The sequence below is a fragment of the Notolepis coatsorum genome (assembly GCF_963971535.1).
Source record: "Notolepis coatsorum genome assembly, contig: SUPER_1_unloc_1, whole genome shotgun sequence".
NCBI lineage: Eukaryota > Metazoa > Chordata > Actinopteri > Aulopiformes > Paralepididae > Notolepis > Notolepis coatsorum.
The window spans coordinates 30,001-49,932 of record NW_028174886.1 but is presented as its reverse complement, the minus strand read 5'-3'; the positions used below and the strand labels follow the sequence as shown (position 1 = coordinate 49,932).

The 19,932-nt window shown below is 45.4% G+C and overlaps 1 protein-coding gene across 1 annotated transcript in view; it reads right to left on the bottom strand.

Moving 5' to 3' along the window:
* Positions 1–5,019: 5,019 nt before the first annotated feature.
* The window catches only part of naalad2 (N-acetylated alpha-linked acidic dipeptidase 2), a 44,813-nt gene continuing 29,900 nt past the window's right edge, over positions 5,020–19,932 (bottom strand). The window contains exons 6-11 of the mRNA XM_084338482.1: positions 18,972–19,063; positions 16,832–16,922; positions 15,139–15,403; positions 10,655–10,736; positions 7,135–7,227; positions 5,020–5,624 (exon numbers count right to left, since the gene is read on the bottom strand). Of these exons, the coding sequence (XP_084194608.1) occupies positions 5,438–5,624; positions 7,135–7,227; positions 10,655–10,736; positions 15,139–15,403; positions 16,832–16,922; positions 18,972–19,063 (810 nt within the window). The 3' untranslated portion in view covers positions 5,020–5,437. The remainder of the gene's footprint in view (positions 5,625–7,134; positions 7,228–10,654; positions 10,737–15,138; positions 15,404–16,831; positions 16,923–18,971; positions 19,064–19,932) is intronic.

Genomic DNA, 19,932 nt, shown 5'->3' with positions numbered 1-19,932 from the left:
TGCCACAGTATTTGCCCGCGTCCACCTCTTGTTTGATGTGGTCGTTCAAATAGAGAAGGCATGTGTCAGTGGAGTGGGATGTTCTGAAGCCAGATTGGAATTCGTAGATTCGATTTTTATCCGCTAGGTACTTTTCGACCTGTTCATAGAAAATTTTTTCCATGACTTTCGAGATGGAGGTAAGAATAGAAACAGGGCGGTAGTTGCCTGGGTCTAATTTGCTGCCCTTTTTGTGCAGAGGGATCACCCTCGCAATTTTGAAGTCCTTGGGGACGTGTCCCTGTTTTATGGAGAGGTTTATTATGTGTGTGATGACTGGGGTGATGGCGGCTGCTGAGTCTCTGAGGAATCTGGAGGGGATGTTGTCATGGCCAGTGGCCTTGTTAGGTTGGAGGACGGTCAGTTTTTTTAGTACCTCATCTGTTGTTACCATTTCCAGCATGAAGTCGTCTTTGCGGACCCCTAGGTTTTTGTAGTAAGCTACTATGTGTTCTACCCCATAATGCCCTGAGTGGGAGGGTAGTTTGTTTACCAGTGTTGTGGCTATGTCTGTGAAGAACATTTTTAAGTAATTGGCTACATCCAGCTTGTCAGAGATAAAATGCCGGTTTGGCAACATGAAGCTAAGTGTCAGAAACGTACATTTTCAACAACAGAAAGGGGCTGGTCATCCTGCACAATACATTTGGTTATCAGCTTTGCCAGCTTTCCCAGCGTCTGCAGGGTGTTTCTCACGCTTCCGAATGGTTTCCAGCTACATTAGCTGTTGCGGCAAAACTTTTCCTCTTGGCATTCGTTGCACGTATAAACTCGGCATACTCCGTGTTTAATTAAGTCTGTGGTGTTGAAGTTTGCAGTGTTGCTGCCACCCCTAGAAATACTTCCATTGCAGATATTACACTCGGCTGTATCGTGTTATTCCACAAGTATACACGTGAGTCCTCTGTATTTGTTTGTTAGTGTCTTTATTCTGTTAGCTCCATAGCTGATTGGGTTTAGTTCTTATTTATTTATTTATTTATTTATTTATTTATTTATTTATTTATTTATTTATTTATTTATTTATTTATTTATTTATTTATTTATTTATTTATTTATTTATTTATTTATTTATTTATTTATTTATTTATTTATTTATTTATTTATTTATTTATTTATTTATTCACTGTAATTTGCAGTGTTGGCGTGGTGCTTTTATTTATTTTAGGACATCACGATGCCTCATTGAGGCATGACTGTAAATATAAAACATAATTTTTAATGAGACAAAGATTGTCATATTTATTATTATTATAATTATTTAATTCCGAGGATGTCTGTAGAATCGACATGAACGCCCATATAAATCCCTTAAGAACACAGCACATACCAGTCTGTCCGACTGCTCTTCCGCGCTCGTAAATCCTGCTCTTAGCTACGAATGAATCCCTGAGAAGGAACCGTTGGTGCCAACATCGTCCCGAAAAGGTCGTAAGTGGAGCTACGACGAAATTTGTCCGTAACCTTTGTTGTAAGTCCGTTGGTGCATGAGGTCCATTGTTTGTCCAACAGTGTGGAACTAGTGCTACAGTCTTGAGTACATAGTACTCGCAGGGAGGAGTCGGACTGTCGGAGGATACTGTGATCGCAGACATACTGTAGCCTGTAGTAGGCCTTGTGTATGTATGTATGTGACAAATAAACCTCTTGAATCTTGTCATATATTCAATCAGTTTCAGTAACTACAGTGTACAGAACACATATTGTAATAGACTCACTTGTTGTTGTTGTGGTTCGCAAGTTGTTCTGTGCATTTGCATTCACATCCCCGTTAATCCACTCTTCTGATAAATGTGTGCCAATTATCTTTTCAGAAAGAATGAGACTTTTTGCGTCTCTACATACTGTGCAACCCAAGCTTCCATCCTTAAGGCCTCTACATGCTACTCAACTTCAAAGCAACTTCAACACAACATCAGCGCGATTTCAACGCGGTTGTTGCAGAGGGTCTTGTAGACTGTGTTGCGCCTGTCTCCAAAATCTAATCTAAACACCCGTTGCGTTGGTATTGCGTAGCAGTGATTGGTTGGTAGTGAATGGGGGCGGGGCTGTCATAGAATAATATTGGTCCCGCAGGGAGGAATACCATCCGCCATTGTTGTAGCCAGCAAGCTATGCTATCAATATTAGCTAAATAATTAGCATCATAGCTGGCCTTTTTCTGAAAACCCAAGCACATATTGTTCCATAGCATACGCCTTCAGTTGATCATGACAAATCCTCTCTTACCTTGACGATTAAAAAGCCTCCATAATTTAGTAAATAAAGCTGTAGCCAGCCAGCTAGCATTGGTGCTATTCAAAATGCTATCCACATTAGCTACATAGCTAACCAACTAAATACAATGGTATCCTGAGGTAACGTTAAATACAACGTTTGCTAGTCGAAATGACTGGACACACACAGGGACAAGTTAAACATCAATAAATTAATTTATTCCAACAGGTAGTTTGAGCTGCATGTTTGAGCCGAGGTCTTTCTCTCCTCTCCTTTGGAAACGAATGTTACGTTAGCTCGAAAAGCACAGAAACGGGCAACAGAAGTTAAGCTGCTAGCAACAGACACTATAACACTTCCTGTCGGGGGATTTCAAAATAAAAGAGCGATGTCTAAAAGCACCGGAAATACGTTTATTTTGTACATTATCTAACGTTAACACGAACCTAAACTAACTTTAGTTAAACTAACTTTGCGCGTCGATTTTGCAGAAGCATAAAGGCAGAATGTCTGCAACACTGTTGCTTTGTCGATGTTGTGTTGCAGTTGCTTTGAAGTTTCTGTAGCATGCAGAGGCCTTTAGGGAACAGCCATGGGCAACGGATCTTCCACTCTCTCCATTGCTGGCTGCTCCAGCCGGCAGCAGCACCAGCCCCTCCTCTCCTCCAACCCTGCCCGGGCTGCCCCTCCCTGCCGCTGGCGGGAGAGTCTGAGAGGACTCGGAGGAGGTGGTGGTGGTGGGGTGGTTATCTTCAGCATCTTCATCTAATTCTTCTGACGAGCTGTTACCCAAATTACCCCCATCTCCAGCTTCTTCTCTCTGCCTATCCTGTGTTCTGATACGACCGCAGGCGCCGGCACGGTCACCGGGCGTTGTCAGAGACATAATAGTCCCCACCGCAGCAGCAGGTGTAACGGCGTCGCCTGTAGATGATCCCGCCTCCTGCTGCTCTGTCAAGTCGATTGGCTGCTTCACTTTCTTCGTGAAACCAAAATTGGTTAAAAGGCTTACTTGTTGCATTTTTCGTTTCGACATTATCCATTCCTGAGTGACCTTATTTACCTGTCAAACTATCACTGTCAACAAGTCACAGGTTACAACGTGGGTCAAGTTTGATTTGTGCCGTGCCTGCAGGCTGCAGCGCCGCCGCGCTCCCAATGGTAATTGCAAGAATAGCATGCATGTTGCCATATTACGGTGTGTGTGAATTAGTGCGCAAATCATTAATCATACATCAAAATAGCATACGTTTATTATTATACACGGTGATGATACAGAAAATTACAGAAAAATGAGAAATGCATGGCAAGAGTAGCATTTATTTTCAGTAATTTAGAGACCCCCCAAAAATTCACAAATCATGTTTTCAGGGGAGCTGATGTCTGATCTAGGGGAGCTGATGGCTCACCCAGCTTACCCATGGTTGGCACCCTGGTCACGGTGTGTGTGTGTGTGTCACGTGTGTGTGTGTGTGTGTGTCACGTGTGTGTGTGTCACGTGTGTGTGTGTGTCACGTGTGTGTGTGTCATGGTGTGTGTATGTGTGTGTGTCATGGTGTGTGTATGTGTGTGTGTCATGGTGTGTGTATGTGTGTGTGTGTCATGGTGTGTGTATGTGTGTGTGTCATGGTGTGTGTGTGTGTGTGTCATGGTGTGTGTATGTGTGTGTGTCATGGTGTGTGTATGTGTGTGTGTCATGGTGTGTGTATGTGTGTGTGTCATGGTGTGTGTATGTGTGTGTGTCATGGTGTGTGTGTATGTGTGTGTCATGGTGTGTGTGTGTGTGTGTCATGGTGTGTGTATGTGTGTGTGTCATGGTGTGTATGTGTGTGTGTCATGGTGTGTGTGTGTGTCATGGTGTGTGTATGTGTGTGTGTCATGGTGTGTGTATGTGTGTGTGTCATGGTGTGTGTGTGTGTCATGGTGTGTATGTGTGTGTGTCACGGTGTGTGTGTGTGTGTGTCATGGTGTGTGTATGTGTGTGTGTCATGGTGTGTATGTGTGTGTGTCATGGTGTGTATGTGTGTGTGTCATGGTGTGTGTATGTGTGTGTGTCAAGTGTGTGTGTGTGTGTGTCATGGTGTGTGTATGTGTGTGTGTCATGGTGTGTGTGTGTGTGTGTCATGGTGTGTGTGTATGTGTGTGTCATGGTGTGTGTGTGTGTGTGTCATGGTGTGTGTGTATGTGTGTGTCACGGTGTGTGTATGTGTGTGTGTCATGGTGTGTATGTGTGTGTGTCATGGTGTGTGTGTGTGTGTGTCATGGTGTGTGTATGTGTGTGTGTCATGGTGTGTGTATGTGTGTGTGTCATGGTGTGTGTGTGTGTGTGTCATGGTGTGTGTGTGTGTGTGTGTCATGGTGTGTGTATGTGTGTGTGTCATGGTGTGTGTATGTGTGTGTGTCATGGTGTGTATGTGTGTGTGTCATGGTGTGTGTGTGTGTCATGGTGTGTGTGTGTGTGTGTCATGGTGTGTATGTGTGTGTGTCACGGTGTGTGTATGTGTGTGTCATGGTGTGTATGTGTGTGTGTCATGGTGTGTATGTGTGTGTGTCAAGTGTGTGTGTGTGTGTGTCATGGTGTGTGTATGTGTGTGTGTCATGGTGTGTGTATGTGTGTGTGTCATGGTGTGTATGTGTGTGTGTCATGGTGTGTGTGTATGTGTGTGTGTCATGGTGTGTATGTGTGTGTGTCATGGTGTGTATGTGTGTGTGTCAAGTGTGTGTGTGTGTCATGGTGTGTGTATGTGTGTGTGTCATGGTGTGTGTATGTGTGTGTGTCATGGTGTGTATGTGTGTGTGTCAAGTGTGTGTATGTGTGTGTGTCATGGTGTGTATGTGTGTGTGTCATGGTGTGTGTGTATGTGTGTGTGTCATGGTGTGTATGTGTGTGTGTCATGGTGTGTATGTGTGTGTGTCATGGTGTGTGTGTGTGTGTCATGGTGTGTGTATGTGTGTGTGTCATGGTGTGTGTATGTGTGTGTGTCATGGTGTGTATGTGTGTGTGTCAAGTGTGTGTGTGTGTGTCACAGTGTGAGTGTTTAACTGTCGGGTGATTGACAAGTCAACTCTGGTTTGTGTCATACATGATTGCTGAATCAAGTCTTTCTGTGTGCACGTGCGTGTGTGCATGTGTGTGCATGTGTGTGCGTGCGTCAGTCGGGAGTCAGCGTCATGGCGGGGGTCAGGCGGGGGTCAGCGTCATGGCGACGGCGTGGACGGTGAAGGCCGCGATGCTGATCTGCCGCTTCACTTCCTCCCAGGCCTTCTCCTGATTGGACGAACTCTCGATGTCGAACAGCGAATCGTAGATCCCCGGGAACGACTCGCCTGCATATTTATTGTGACTGCTGGGAGCGAAGATCACGTGTCTGGGACGAGGAGACAGACGGAGACCAGAGGTGTTTAGACATGAGGACGTTAAACATGGCTCATATCTTCATTATGTTTATTGTTTTATCCTGACACATAATGTATATAAATATATATACATACATGATACATACAATATATATATATATATATCAATAAACAACCTAATAAAAAGAGGAATTGAAGCCAGCAAATCAGGGGGGAAAGATGGCCGCTCAGCAGAAATAGCTGCAGAAATAGCTGGAATAACGTTCTAATTCCATTTTCCTGAAGTCATTTGGAAATTTCAGAAACCGTGCTGCAGATAAAACGGGTACTTTTAGGAAAAGTCATTGAGTGACAGAGCTGGAGCTCGACCGAGTGACGAGGACACATTTATTGAAAATGCCTAGGGGTCATGTGACCCCTTGTCGGCTGTGCTAGTGTTAAAGGAACAAGGTAACATTGTGGGAACGTGCCGTCTTCTCCAGAGTCAGACAAGAAGATAGATACCAATGTCCTCTCTGTGCCTTCAGTAGAAAGCTTAGCTTAGCACAAATGATTGGAAGCGGATACGGACCACTAGCCTAGTTTAAAACGCAAGGAGAAGTGTTTTTGGACAGCTAGGCTAGTGGTCCGTGTCCGCTTCCATTAATTTGTGCTAAGCTAGGCTATAGCTTGCAGCCGGATAGCTTTCTAAAGAAGAAGAAGAAGAAGTCTTTATTCATTGCACACATTGACAATGTCGCCATGCAGCGACACACACATGTGATGGGCGGCACACACACACAGGAACACACACAGCGACACACACATGTGATGGGCGGCACACACACACAGGAACACACACAGCGACACACACAGGGACGCGACAGCGTTAGCGATCTGTTGTGCATGTTTTTCCATTGGGTTTATATTCTGGTGGGGAAACCCTTGCGAGCACAGGGGGGGGGGAGGACATGCAAACTCCACACAGAAAGGCCCGGGAGATACCCCCCCACCTGGGTACCTGTGGCAACGCGGCCACCTGGTCCCCAAGCGGGGAATCGAACTCTGGACCTTTTAGCTGTCAGGCGACAGTGTTGACCACTGCATCACCACCGTGACTCTGCCGCCCCCTACTGGGCGCCCAGAGAGGAGACTGGTATCTTATCTAATCTCACCGGACTCGTCGGTGAAGACGGTGAGCACATGATGTTCCATAATGTTGGCGTGTTCCTTTAACTCTTTCACTGCCACACGACAGAAGGTTAACCCTTTACTATCACACAACCGACGGCGATGCTCCATCATTAGCATCATTAGCTCCGCGGATGGTTGTGTGATAGTAAACGGCTAACCTTCTGTATTGTCACAGTGAAAGGGTTAACTGGCTGTCGTGTGGCAGTGAAAGGGTGGGTTTGATTTTGACGGTTGCCTTCCCAACCGTGTGTGTGTGTGTGTGTGTGTGTGTGTGTGTGTGCGTGTGCGTGTGCGTGTGCGTGTGCGTGTGTGTGTGTGTGTGTGTGTGTGTGTGTGTGTGTGAGTCACCTATAAAAGGGTCTTCCAGGGAGGCCCAGGGGGTCGATGAAGCCTCGCTCCAGGTACATCAGCTGATCATTCACCATACGAACCTGCAGAGCACTGACACACACACAGACACACACAGACACACACACAGACACACACAGACACACACACACACACACACACACACACACACACACACACACACACACACACACACACACACACACACACACACGCACGCAGTGGATAGGTATATTATTTTTGATATTGATAGATAACTTATTACATATGAATATGATATTGTAAGGAAGGGGCAGGACCAGATAAGCTTTGATGCTTTCTGTCCGTTCTCGAACAAAACCATTTGTCTTGAGCTATGTTGACAATTGCTTCCATGTCTAGGAAGATATATTTTATTTGATTTGTATTTTATTTTATTATTATTATTATTATAATTTTTTGTCATTTTTTGTTATTTCAAGTTTGTGTGTTTATGGTTGTTCGAGATAAATAAAGATCAAACATCCACAGAGCTTTTAGAAAGGTTTAAAAGTATTGCTTTAATTAATTATTGATTAACTCATTCTGTGCCATTCACGTAGATCGCCAAAGTGCAATACCGGCCGCATCCAGCTAGACGGCGGTATCAAGCACCCTTTGGGACCTTGTATCTTGGTCAATGGTCAAATGTCACGGGCTCCCTTTTCTTTGTCGAGCGAATGGAGCGGTTATAACGATTGGATTGAGACGCGTCAAATGCTCCCGATGCATGATGTGTGGTGGATTATGTTGGCGACACGATCGACACCAATACTGGGACTTGTGATCAGATCATTGGAATATTCTTTTTGGGGTACATCCTAGTGAAGGTAAGGGCTATATGATATCAATCCTGCGTTGATCCAACCATGTCTTCATCCCGATCGCAACATATGTGTGTAACATTACTCCACAACGTATGCCGTTGGTGACGATTATAAAAAAACTGATGCATTCATGATGAAACATAATACCTATGATATAGATTTGATTTGGGAATAATAGCGCGTACAGGCAAGAAACGGCTACGTTTATAGTAGAATTGACGTATAAGCCTATTACTCAGCCTTTTGGGAATTACCCCAGACCGCGCAATAATGATACCTATATTCATCATGGTATAACACGGGAACGTATGGATGGAATAAATCATTCTTTTTCACATATTGAACAATAGATAGGTGATGTCAAATGGGCCATAGTATTGTATCCATAGTTATAATATAGAATATAGTTATTGTCATAATCTGAACTATCGCCTCAGGAACAATCTGAACTATCTGAACACAGACTATCCTCTGCCACCCTCTGGCGCTCTGTTTGCGGTACTGCAGGCGATTGCCTGGAGCCTGCTGACTGTGTTTTCTATTGTTTTCCCCCTGTATCTGTTATCGGTCCTGTGTTCTCCCCAGTATGTTCAGATGTCCTAGTCCAGCCCTGTGTTCCCTGTGTATATTCTTATGTCCTGGTCTAGTCCTGTTTTCCCAGTGTTGTTATGTTTACAATGTTTAATCCCTGCCTGGCTCAAGACCTTGCTGCCTATTATTTTGTGTCTCTATTTATTCCTGCCTGTTAGTTTAGTGTCTAGTCTCTTTCCCTTGTATTCGTGTGTATTGATATTCATGTGTCCTAGCCTGTCAGCCCCCAGCTGTTCCTTGTCAATTATAATTAGTATCTGTATTTATACGTGCCGCCCCTCTGTTTCCAGTGTTGCGCCATTGTTTGCTGTTCTCCCGAGTACCCTTCCGTGCTGTCCAGTTTCCAGTACCCTCCCGTGCTGTGTTCTGTCTACCCCTGTATCCAGCCGTGTTATTCTGTATTTCCCTGTGAGTCCGTTCCTGCTTCCTAGCCACGTTTTCCAGCACTGCTGAAGTTTTCTTTTGTGCTTACAGTTCGCTTTTGTTTTGTCCCCCTGTAACTTGTATCCTTGTGTCTTGCTCAGTAAAGCCTATTATTTTGGAACGTCGACTCGTTGCCTCGTCTCTCTCACCCTACACTGTCCTGCGTTTGAATCCTACACAAGGTGACGCACTCCTATCTTTTTAAGCGTGGCAGTGCTAGAACGGGGCCCCGTCTAATCCCCGGCGGTCAATGAGTTAAAAGCCATACTGAGACCCAGAGAGTGCAATACCGGCCAGATCCTGCTAGGTGGCAGTATCGCCCACCCTTTGAAACCCTGTTCCAGACTGTGTGTCACATCTAATGTCGTCCGGGCGGAGAATTTTGCCCCAGGCAAGTCTAGAGGTTCATCCGAGCACATTGGAACGCATCCAGGACACTCAATGCATGTGTTGTGCCAGATTATGTCAGGGACCCGATGGACATCAATACTGGAAATCGCGATCAGACAATTGGAATATTCTTTTTGGAATAACCCAGATCAAAGGTAAGGACTATCTGACGTCAATTCCACCTTGATCATACAATGATTTCACATCGATCCAGCCGATCAACGTATGTAGTATTCAAAACGAATGCTGTTGCTGGCGATCAGAGCATCAAAAAATTATTTGATTTTGAAACAGTAGCGTGTCCAGGCGAGAAACACGAATGACTTTAGCAAAATTCACATAGCGCTCCATAACCCAGCTTTCAGGAATTAGCCCGGATCACTCTGAAACTATACAATATTCACCACGAGATAACGCACAAACTTATACATGAAAAAATGTACTCCTTTTTGCATGTTGGACGATAGATAGTTACTGTCAAATGAGCCATAGTATTGTCTCCATAGCTATAATATAGAATATAGATATAGCTATGCAAACATTGTGACGCACAGTGAACATCTTTTAGCGTGGCCCAGTGAGAACAGGATAAGGATAATAGCTGGCAGTGAATGAGTTAATCCATTTATCATAAAAAAAATGTGGCGGTCCAAAATTAATGTTGTTGTTTACATGTTGCAGGTGTGTAGTATCCCCCTCCCTACTTACAATTTCCCCATGTGGAATGCACCTTATTTGATAAATGGTGCTCTAGACCTAGTGGCCGAATGTTATCTCTATAGCACCATCTAGTGGCTAAATGTTATCTATAGCACCATCTAGTGGCTGAATGTTATCTATAGCACCATCGAGTGGCTGAATGTTATCTAGCACCATCTAGTGGCTGAATGTTATCTATAGCACCATCTAGTGGCTGAATGTTATCTATAGCACCATATAGTGGCTGAATGTTATCTATAGCACCATCTTGTGGCTGAATGTTATCTATAGCACCATATAGTGGCTGAATGTTATCTATAGCACCATCTAGTGGCTGAATGTTATCTGTAGCACCATCTAGTGGCTGAATGTTATCTATAGCACCATCTAGTGGCTGAAATGTTATCTATAGCACCATCTAGTGGCTGAATGTTATCTATAGCACCATCTAGTGGCTGAATGTTATCTATAGCACCATCTAGTGGCTGAATGTTATCTATAGCACCATCTAGTGGCTGAATGTTATCTATAGCACCATCTAGTGGCTGAATGTTTGCATGATCCTCACTCACTGTGTGGTGTCCAGGTTCTCCAGGCGCTGATGGAAGTCTCTGGCTGCAACTGTGAAATTATCCACAGCGGAAAACAGAGCCTCTAGGAAGAAGAATAAGAATGTTACTTTATTGGCAAGTGTCCGTAAGGCAGCTGACGTGTGCCTGCTGGAAGGTATGACCCTTCTGTATGACCCTGTGAGTCTTCTGTATGACCCTATGACCCTTCTGTATGACACTATGACCCTTCTGTATGTATCCACTTACGTTCATTTGTGCTAAGCTAGGCTAGTGGTCTCTATCTGCTTACGTTCATTTGTGTTGAGCTAGGCTAGTGGTCTCTATCCGCTTACATTCATTTGTGCTAAGCTAGGCTAGTGGTCTCTATCCGCGTCCATTAATTTGTGTTGAGCTAGGCTAGTGGTCTCTATCTGCTTACATTCATTTGTGTTGAGCTAGGCTAGTGGTCTCTATCTGCTTACGTTCATTTGTGCTAAGCTAGGCTAGTGGTCTCTATCTGCTTACGTTCATTTGTGTTGAGCTAGGCTAGTGGTCTCTATCCGCTTACGTTCATTTGTGTTGAGCTAGGCTAGTGGTCTCTATCTGCTTACGTTCATTTGTGTTGAGCTAGGCTAGTGGTCTCTATCTGCTTACGTTCATTTGTGTTGAGCTAGGCTAGTGGTCTCTATCTGCTTACGTTCATTTGTGCTAAGCTAGGCTAGTGGTCTCTATCTGCTTACGTTCATTTGTGTTGAGCTAGGCTAGTGGTCTCTATCTGCTTACGTTCATTTGTGCTAAGCTAGGCTAGTGGTCTCTATCTGCTTACGTTCATTTGTGCTAAGCTAGGCTAGTGGTCTCTATCCGCTTACGTTCATTTGTGCTAAGCTAGGCTAGTGGTCTCTATCTGCTTACGTTCATTTGTGTTGAGCTAGGCTAGTGGTCTCTATCTGCTTACGTTCATTTGTGCTAAGCTAGGCTAGTGGTCTCTATCTGCTTACGTTCATTTGTGCTAAGCTAGGCTAGTGGTCTCTATCCGCTTACAATAATTTGTGTTGAGCTAGGCTAGTGGTCTCTATCTGCTTCCATTCATTTGTGTTGAGCTAGGCTAGTGGTCTCTATCTGCTTCCATTAATTTGTGTTGAGCTAGGCTAGTGGTCTCTATCTGCTTACGTTCATTTGTGTTGAGCTAGGCTAGTGGTCTCTATCCGCTTACATTCATTTGTGCTAAGCTAGGCTAGTGGTCTCTATCCGCGTCCATTAATTTGTGTTGAGCTAGGCTAGTGGTCTCTATCTGCTTACGTTCATTTGTGTTGAGCTAGGCTAGTGGTCTCTATCTGCTTCCATTAATTTGTGTTGAGCTAGGCTAGTGGTCTCTATCTGCTTACGTTCATTTGTGTTGAGCTAGGCTAGTGGTCTCTATCCGCTTCCATTCATTTGTGTTGAGCTAGGCTAGCTTGTAGCCGAATAACATTCCCCTGAATGCACAGAAAGGAAGTTGGTGTCTGACTCTGGAGAAGACGGTGATGTTGGTCTCTATCTTCTAGTCTGACTCTGGAGAAGACAGTGATGTTGGTATCTATCTTCTTGTCTGACTCTGGAGAAGACAGTGATGTTGATGTCTATCTTCTAGTCTGACTCTGGAGAAGACGTGATGTTGATGTCTATCTTCTAGTCTGACTCTGGAGAAGACAGTAATGTTGGTCTCTATCTTCTAGTCTGACTCTGGAGAAGACAGTGATGTTGGTCTCTATCTTCTAGTCTGACTCTGGAGAAGACGTGATGTTGGTCTCTATCTTCTAGTCTGACTCTGGAGAAGACAGTAATGTTGATGTCTATCTTCTAGTCTGACTCTGGAGAAGACGTGATGTTGATGTCTATCTTCTAGTCTGACTCTGGAGAAGACGTGATGTTGATGTCTATCTTCTAGTCTGACTCTGGAGAAGACGTGATGTTGATGTCTATCTTCTAGTCTGACTCTGGAGAAGACGTGATGTTGATGTCTATCTTCTAGTCTGACTCTGGAGAAGACGTGATGTTGATGTCTATCTTCTAGTCTGACTCTGGAGAAGACGTGATGTTGATGTCTATCTTCTAGTCTGACTCTGGAGAAGACGTGATGTTGGTCTCTATCTTCTTCTCTGACTCTGGAGAAGACAGTGATGTTGGTCTCTATCTTCTAGTCTGACTCTGGAGAAGAAAGTGATGTTGGTCTCTATCTTCTAGTCTGACTCTGGAGAAGACAGTGATGTTGGTCTCTATCTTCTAGTCTGACTCTGGAGAAGACAGTGATGTTGATGTCTATCTTCTAGTCTGACTCTGGAGAAGACAGTGATGTTGATGTCTATCTTCTTGTCTGACTCTGGAGAAGACAGTGATGTTGGTCTCTATCTTCTAGTCTGACTCTGGAGAAGACAGTGATGTTGGTCTCTATCTTCTAGTCTGACTCTGGAGAAGACGTGATGTTGATGTCTATCTTCTAGTCTGACTCTGGAGAAGACGTGATGTTGGTCTCTATCTTCTAGTCTGACTCTGGAGAAGACAGTGATGTTGGTATCTATCTTCTAGTCTGACTCTGTAGAAGACGTGATGTTGATGTCTATCTCCTTGTCTGATTCTGGAGAAGACGTGATGTTGATGTCTATCTTCTAGTCTGACTCTGGAGAAGACAGTGATGTTGGTATCTATCTTCTAGTCTGACTCTGGAGAAGACAGTGATGTTGGTATCTATCTTCTAGTCTGACTCTGGAGAAGACGTGATGTTGGTCTCTATCTTCTAGTCTGACTCTGGAGAAGACAGTGATGTTGATGTCTATCTTCTTGTCTGACTCTGGAGAAGACGTGATGTTGGTATCTATCTTCTAGTCTGACTCTGGAGAAGACGTGATGTTGGTCTCTATCTTCTAGTCTGACTCTGGAGAAGACGGTGATGTTGGTCTCTATCTTCTAGTCTGACTCTGGAGAAGACGGTGATGTTGGTCTCTATCTTCTAGTCTGACTCTGGAGAAGACGGTGATGTTGGTGTCTATCTTCTTGTCTGACTCTGGAGAAGACGGTGATGTTGATGTCTATCTTCTAGTCTGACTCTGGAGAAGACGGTGATGTTGGTCTCTATCTTCTTGTCTGACTCTGGAGAAGACGGTGATGTTGATGTCTATCTTCTAGTCTGACTCTGGAGAAGACAGTAATGTTGATGTCTATCTTCTTCTCTGACTCTGGAGAAGACGGTGATGTTGGTCTCTATCTTCTAGTCTGACTCTGGAGAAGACAGTGATGTTGGTATCTATCTTCTAGTCTGACTCTGGAGAAGACGGTGATGTTGGTCTCTATCTTCTTGTCTGACTCTGGAGAAGACGGTGATGTTGATGTCTATCTTCTAGTCTGACTCTGGAGAAGACAGTGATGTTGGTCTCTATCTTCTTGTCTGACTCTGGAGAAGACGGTGATGTTGGTCTCTATCTTCTAGTCTGACTCTGGAGAAGACAGTGATGTTGGTATCTATCTTCTAGTCTGACTCTGGAGAAGACACATTGCACATGTGTGTGTGTGTGTGTATGTATGGATGGGTGTATATGTGTGTGTGTGTGCGTGTGTGTTGCTATGGGTGTGTGTGCGTGCGTTTGCGTGTTTCTAAAAAATATTAGACTTAAAAAAAAAAAAATTTATTTGTATTTGTTTTAAATATTCAAAACACGGTTTTATATGAACTTAATAAACAAAAACGAAAATGTCCAATAGGTCTATCTAAATAACGCATATCACGCTGAAAACTAACAAGCATTATACAGCCTGTTTCGTGTCTTTCTTATTAGAATGCCGTCTATTTCCATTTCCCAGCACGCGTTAGACTGACTCACACGGTGCCTCGTCACAATCAGTCCAAAAACTGCATCCGATGTTGCGAGTATACAGAGGTACTGGCAGACACAGACTAAAACATTAATGTCATCATGACACAAAAGCATACAGAAAACTCGACCAGCAGCCAATTATATATAAAATAAATCAGGACTCACCACGCTGTTGACGTCAGCAACAAAAACTTCTTGCGTTGAATAACATTAACAAAACTTCGCCAACCGGCTGCTACATCCAAGAACAAATTAAAACGTTCGCCAACTGGCTATATTCCAACTTCAAACAACAATTGAACCACTTCGGTCTGCTGTTCATTTGTCCACCATCCACCGTTGATGTCCTTCAGCGCTGTTTTACTGTCCTCGAGTTCTCCCTGCGGTAATTACATCCAAATGTTTCCAAAAATGCAGCTTTCCCAGACGCATTGGGAACTTTTCAAAAGCTCTCCATTTCCCTAATTCCCGTTACTATTTGATCTGTTAACTTATCCCTCGCGACTCAGAGACACGAGGCTCTGACTCTCTGATCTCTGATGACAGCCGGCGCAAAACAGAAAGTGAAAGCAGCGCGAGGCGAGCCAGAATTATTTATTTAAAAACAAACCCGTCGGGTCGGGTAGGGCCCCGTCGGGCTCGGGCAGGGATGCTCACCAAAGGTCACATGATACGCCTCCATCTCCGCGGGGTGTTTCTGCGCCAACTGGAAGATGCTCCTCGTGTACCTCCCCAGCGAGTCTGCGTATTGGTTGGCATCCAGGGGGAGGAGCGTGGAGTCGGCCAATCGGAAGATGAGCCCGCCCCTCACCTGCGCCACGGCACGGAGCCGCCTGAAGCCCGGGTCATAGAAGCTCTGCACCACCTCGAAGGTCTCGTACACGCTGTGGTAGAGCGGGTAGCTGCTGTAGCGCTCCGTCTTCTACACACAGAGACACACAGAGAGACACACAGAGACACACACAGAGAGACACACACACAGAGACACACACACAGAGAGACAGACACACAGAGACACAGAGACACAGAGACACACACACAGAGACACACACAGAGAGACACACACAGAGAGACACACACAGAGACACACACACAGAGACACACACAGAGAGACACACACAGAGAGACACACACAGAGACACACACACAGAGACACACACAGAGAGACACACACACAGAGACACACACACAGAGACACACACAGAGAGACACACACACAGAGACACACACACAGAGACACAGAGACACACACACAGAGACACACACACAGACACACACACAGACACACAGAGACACAAACACAGAAACACACACACACACACACACAGAGGCACACACACAGAGACACACACAGAGAGACACACACACAGAGACACACACAGAGAGACACACACAGAGACACACACAGAGACACACACACAGAGACACACACACAGAGACACACACAGAGACACACACACAGAGACACACACAGAGACACACACACAGAGACACACACAGAGAGACACACACACAGAGACACACACACAGAGAGACACACACAGAGAGACACACACACAGAGAGACACACACAGAGACACACACAGAGACACACACACAGAGACACACACACAGAGACACACAGGAATTTAATTTAAATACACAAGAATCAGTCCAGCGGCTATCACATCTAGTGACTGGAGCCACTGTCTGTGAGTGACTCTGCTTTGGTCCAATCACATTCCCTCACCCACAGTGTGCGAATCAGAGACAGAGTAGGGCGGGTCTTCACAGCACACTTGGTTGTCTCAACTACCTGAGGCAGTGTAGCGGGGCTTTTTGGGAGGGAATTATTAGTGCAGACGAGGCTCACTTTTACAGCCTCGTCTGCACGAATAATTCCCTCCCAAAACACTAGACAAAAACGCAAAATTAAAAGTGAGACCGCAAGACGACTTCTGCGGTTTCTGTTGAGACTCTATCCGTCTAAACATGGCCTAAGTGTGAGAGAGACACTGAGTGTGAGTGAATAAATTAAATAATGAGTGAGTGAGTGAGTGAGTGAGTGAGTGAGTGAGTGAGTGAGTGAGTGAGTGTGTGCGTGTGAGAGAGAGTGACTAAGTGTGAGTGTGAGAGAGTGACTACTGTAAGTGTGTGTGTGTGGGAGAGAGAGTGACTAAGTGTGAGTGAATAAATGAAATAATGAGTGAGTGAGTGAGTGAGTGAGTTAGTGACATCACAGTCACAGAGGTGCTTTGCATCTAAAAAACAACAACACAGGAATAATATGAATGGCAGTATTTTTGTGGTAAATGTCTATTGCATGTATGTACTGTATTCCATGTGAAGATAGTTTCTACATGTGTCTCACCTTGTTCTTGGTGTATCTTGCTCTGCCTGCAGCCAGACCCAGCCGGATGAAGTAGGCCTCAAAGTCACTGCCTGAACCCAGTTTATTGATCCTACAGAGAGAAGACAGCTGCTGTTACAGTGGTGGTTACAGCTCTTGACAGAGGAGCGTTCACTGCTCAAAAAAATAAAGGGAACACTTAAACAACACATCCTAGATGTCGATGAATGAAATATTCCAGTTGAAAATCTTTATTAGGTTTAGGTTTACTTTATTTGTTCAAGGGGGACAGTGTACATTAATAAAACATTTTACAAAGTTCATTCATTACATAGTGGAATGCGTTGAGAACAAAATAACATAAGAATGATCAATGGAAATCAAAATCATTAACCCATGGAGGTCTGGATTCAGAATCATACTCTAAATAAAAGTGGAAAAATCAGATCACAGGCTGATCCAACTTCTGTGGAAATTCCTCAAGACAATTCTAAATGAGGCTCAGTAGTGTGTGGCCTCCACGTGCCTGTATGCACTCCCTACAACGTCTGGGCATGCTCCTGATGAGACGACGGATGTTCTCCTGAGGGATCTCCTCCCAGACCTGGATCAGGGCATCAGTCAACTCCTGGACAGTCTGTGGTGCGACGTGGCGACGGTGGATGGAGCGAGACATGATGTCCCAGAGGTGCTGGATTGGATTCAGGTCTGGGGAACGGGCAGGCCAGTCCATAGCATCAATGCCTTCGTCATGCAGGAACTGCTGACACACTCCAGCCACATGAGGCAGAGCGTTGTCATGCATGAGAAGGAACCCAGGGCCCACTGCACCAGCATATGGCCTGACAATGGGTCTGAGGATCTCATCCCGGTACCTAATGGCAGTCATGGTACCTCTGGCTAGCACATGGAGGTCTGTGCGGCCCTCCAGGGATATGCCTCCCCAGACCATCACTGACCCACCGCCAAACCGGTCATGCTGGAGGATGTTGCAGGCAGCATTACGCTCTCCACGGCGTCTCCAGACTCTGTCACGTCTGTCACATGTGCTCAGTGTGAACCTGCTCTCATCCGTGAAGAGCACAGGATGCCAATGGCGAATCTGCCAATCCTGGTGTTCTCTGGCAAATGCCAATCTGGCTGCACGGTGTTGGGCTGTGAGCACAGGCCCCACTTGTGGCCATCGGGCCCTCATACCAACCTCATGGAGTCCGCTTCTCACAGTTTGAGCAGAAACATGCACATTAGTGGCCTGCTGGAGGTGGTTTTGTAGGGCTCTGGCAGTGCTCCTCCTGTTCCTCCTCGCACAAAGGACCAGATAGCGGTCCTGCTGCTGGGTTGTTGTCCTCCTACGGCCCCCTCCACGTCTCCTGGTGTACTGGCCTGTCTCCTGGTATCTCCTCCACGTCTCCTGGTGTACTGGCCTGTCTCCTGGTATCTCCTCCACGTCTCCTGGTGTACTGGCCTGTCTCCTGGTATCTCCTCCACGTCTCCTGGTGTACTGGCCTGTCTCCTGGTATCTCCTCCACGTCTCCTGGTGTACTGGCCTGTCTCCTGGTATCTCCTCCATGCTCTTGACACTGTGCTGGGAGACACAGCAAACCTTCTTGCCACAGCGCGCATTGATGTGCCATCCTGGATGAGCTGCACTACCTGAGCAACTTCTGTGGCTTGCAGACACCGCCTCATGCTACCTCAAGTGGTGAGGGCACTGGCAAAAGTAACCAAAAATCACGCAGAAAGGATGAGGACAGGAAAATGTCTGTGGCCACCACCGGCAGAACCATTCCTTTATAGGGGTTGTCTTGCAAATTGCCTCTAATTTCCACCTGTTGTCTCTTCCATTTGCACAACAGCAGGTGAAATTGATTCACAATCAGTGTTGCTTCCTAACTGGACAGGTTGATATCCCAGAAGTGTGATTGACTTGGAGTTACATTGTAATGATTATGTGTTCCCTTTATTTCTTTGAGCAGTGTATGTGAGATGTGGCCCTGAAAGTCAACATAGAAATCAAGTTTGTCTCGTTTTAATTTTTTTTTACAAATTAAAAAGAAAATATTACAATAAAGTCAAATGAAGAAAAGGAACAATATAAAGAAAATACTATTTCGCCCAATAAAAGAAAATATATTTTATACATTTTTACATTAGAACTGACCTGGGAGCGTCACGGTTATCTGTCCAGTTGTCTCTCTTATGCCAACTATCATACAGAGACACGCCCTCCTCCCCTTCCTCTGGACTGGCTATCTAGAGAGAGAGAGAGAGAGAGAGAGGGGGAGAGGGAGAGAGGGGGGGAGAGGGAGAGGGAGAGGGAGAGAGAGAGGGGGAGAGAGAGAGAGAGAGAGGGAGGGAGAGAGAGATGGAGAGAGAGAGAGATAGAGAGAGGGAGAGGGGGAGAGGGGGAGAGGGAGAGAGGGGGGGAGAGGGAGAGGGAGAGGGAGAGAGAGAGAGGGAGAGGGAGAGAGAGAGAGAGAGGGAGAGGGAGAGAGAGATGGAGAGAGAGAGAGATAGAGAGAGGGAGAGAGAGAAGGGCGAGGGTGAGGCGTTTGTCAGGGCTGTAACCTCAGCCCTGCACTCTTCAATATCTATATTAATGAATTGGCCAATATACTAGAAAAGTCCTCTGCGCCCGGTGTAAGTCTCCACAATCAGGAAGTGCAATGCCTGCTCTTTGCAGATGACCTGGCTCTGTTGTCCCCCACAGCAGACGGCCTACAGCAGAGCCTGGACCTGCTAGAGCATTACTGTCAGACCTGGGCCCTGGCAGTAAACCCCAAAAAGACCAAAATAATGATATTCCAGAAAAGATCCAGATCTCAGGACGTAATTGGTACAAAACATTTATCACACACTACACCTATTTAGGACTAAAGCTAAGTTCAACTGGACATTTTAAGGAAGCAGTCAATGAGCTGAGAGGGAAAGCACAGGCTTTATATGCTATAACTCGCCGCTGTCACCCCTGTCCTCAAAAAACCCACTCTCGACCCATCCAAACTCTCCAACTACCGCCCCATATCCAATCTTCTTTTCTTCTCCAAAACACTCGAACGCATTGCTGCCTCCCAACTCCACTCCCATCTCCAGTCCAACACCCTCTATGAACCCCTTCAGTC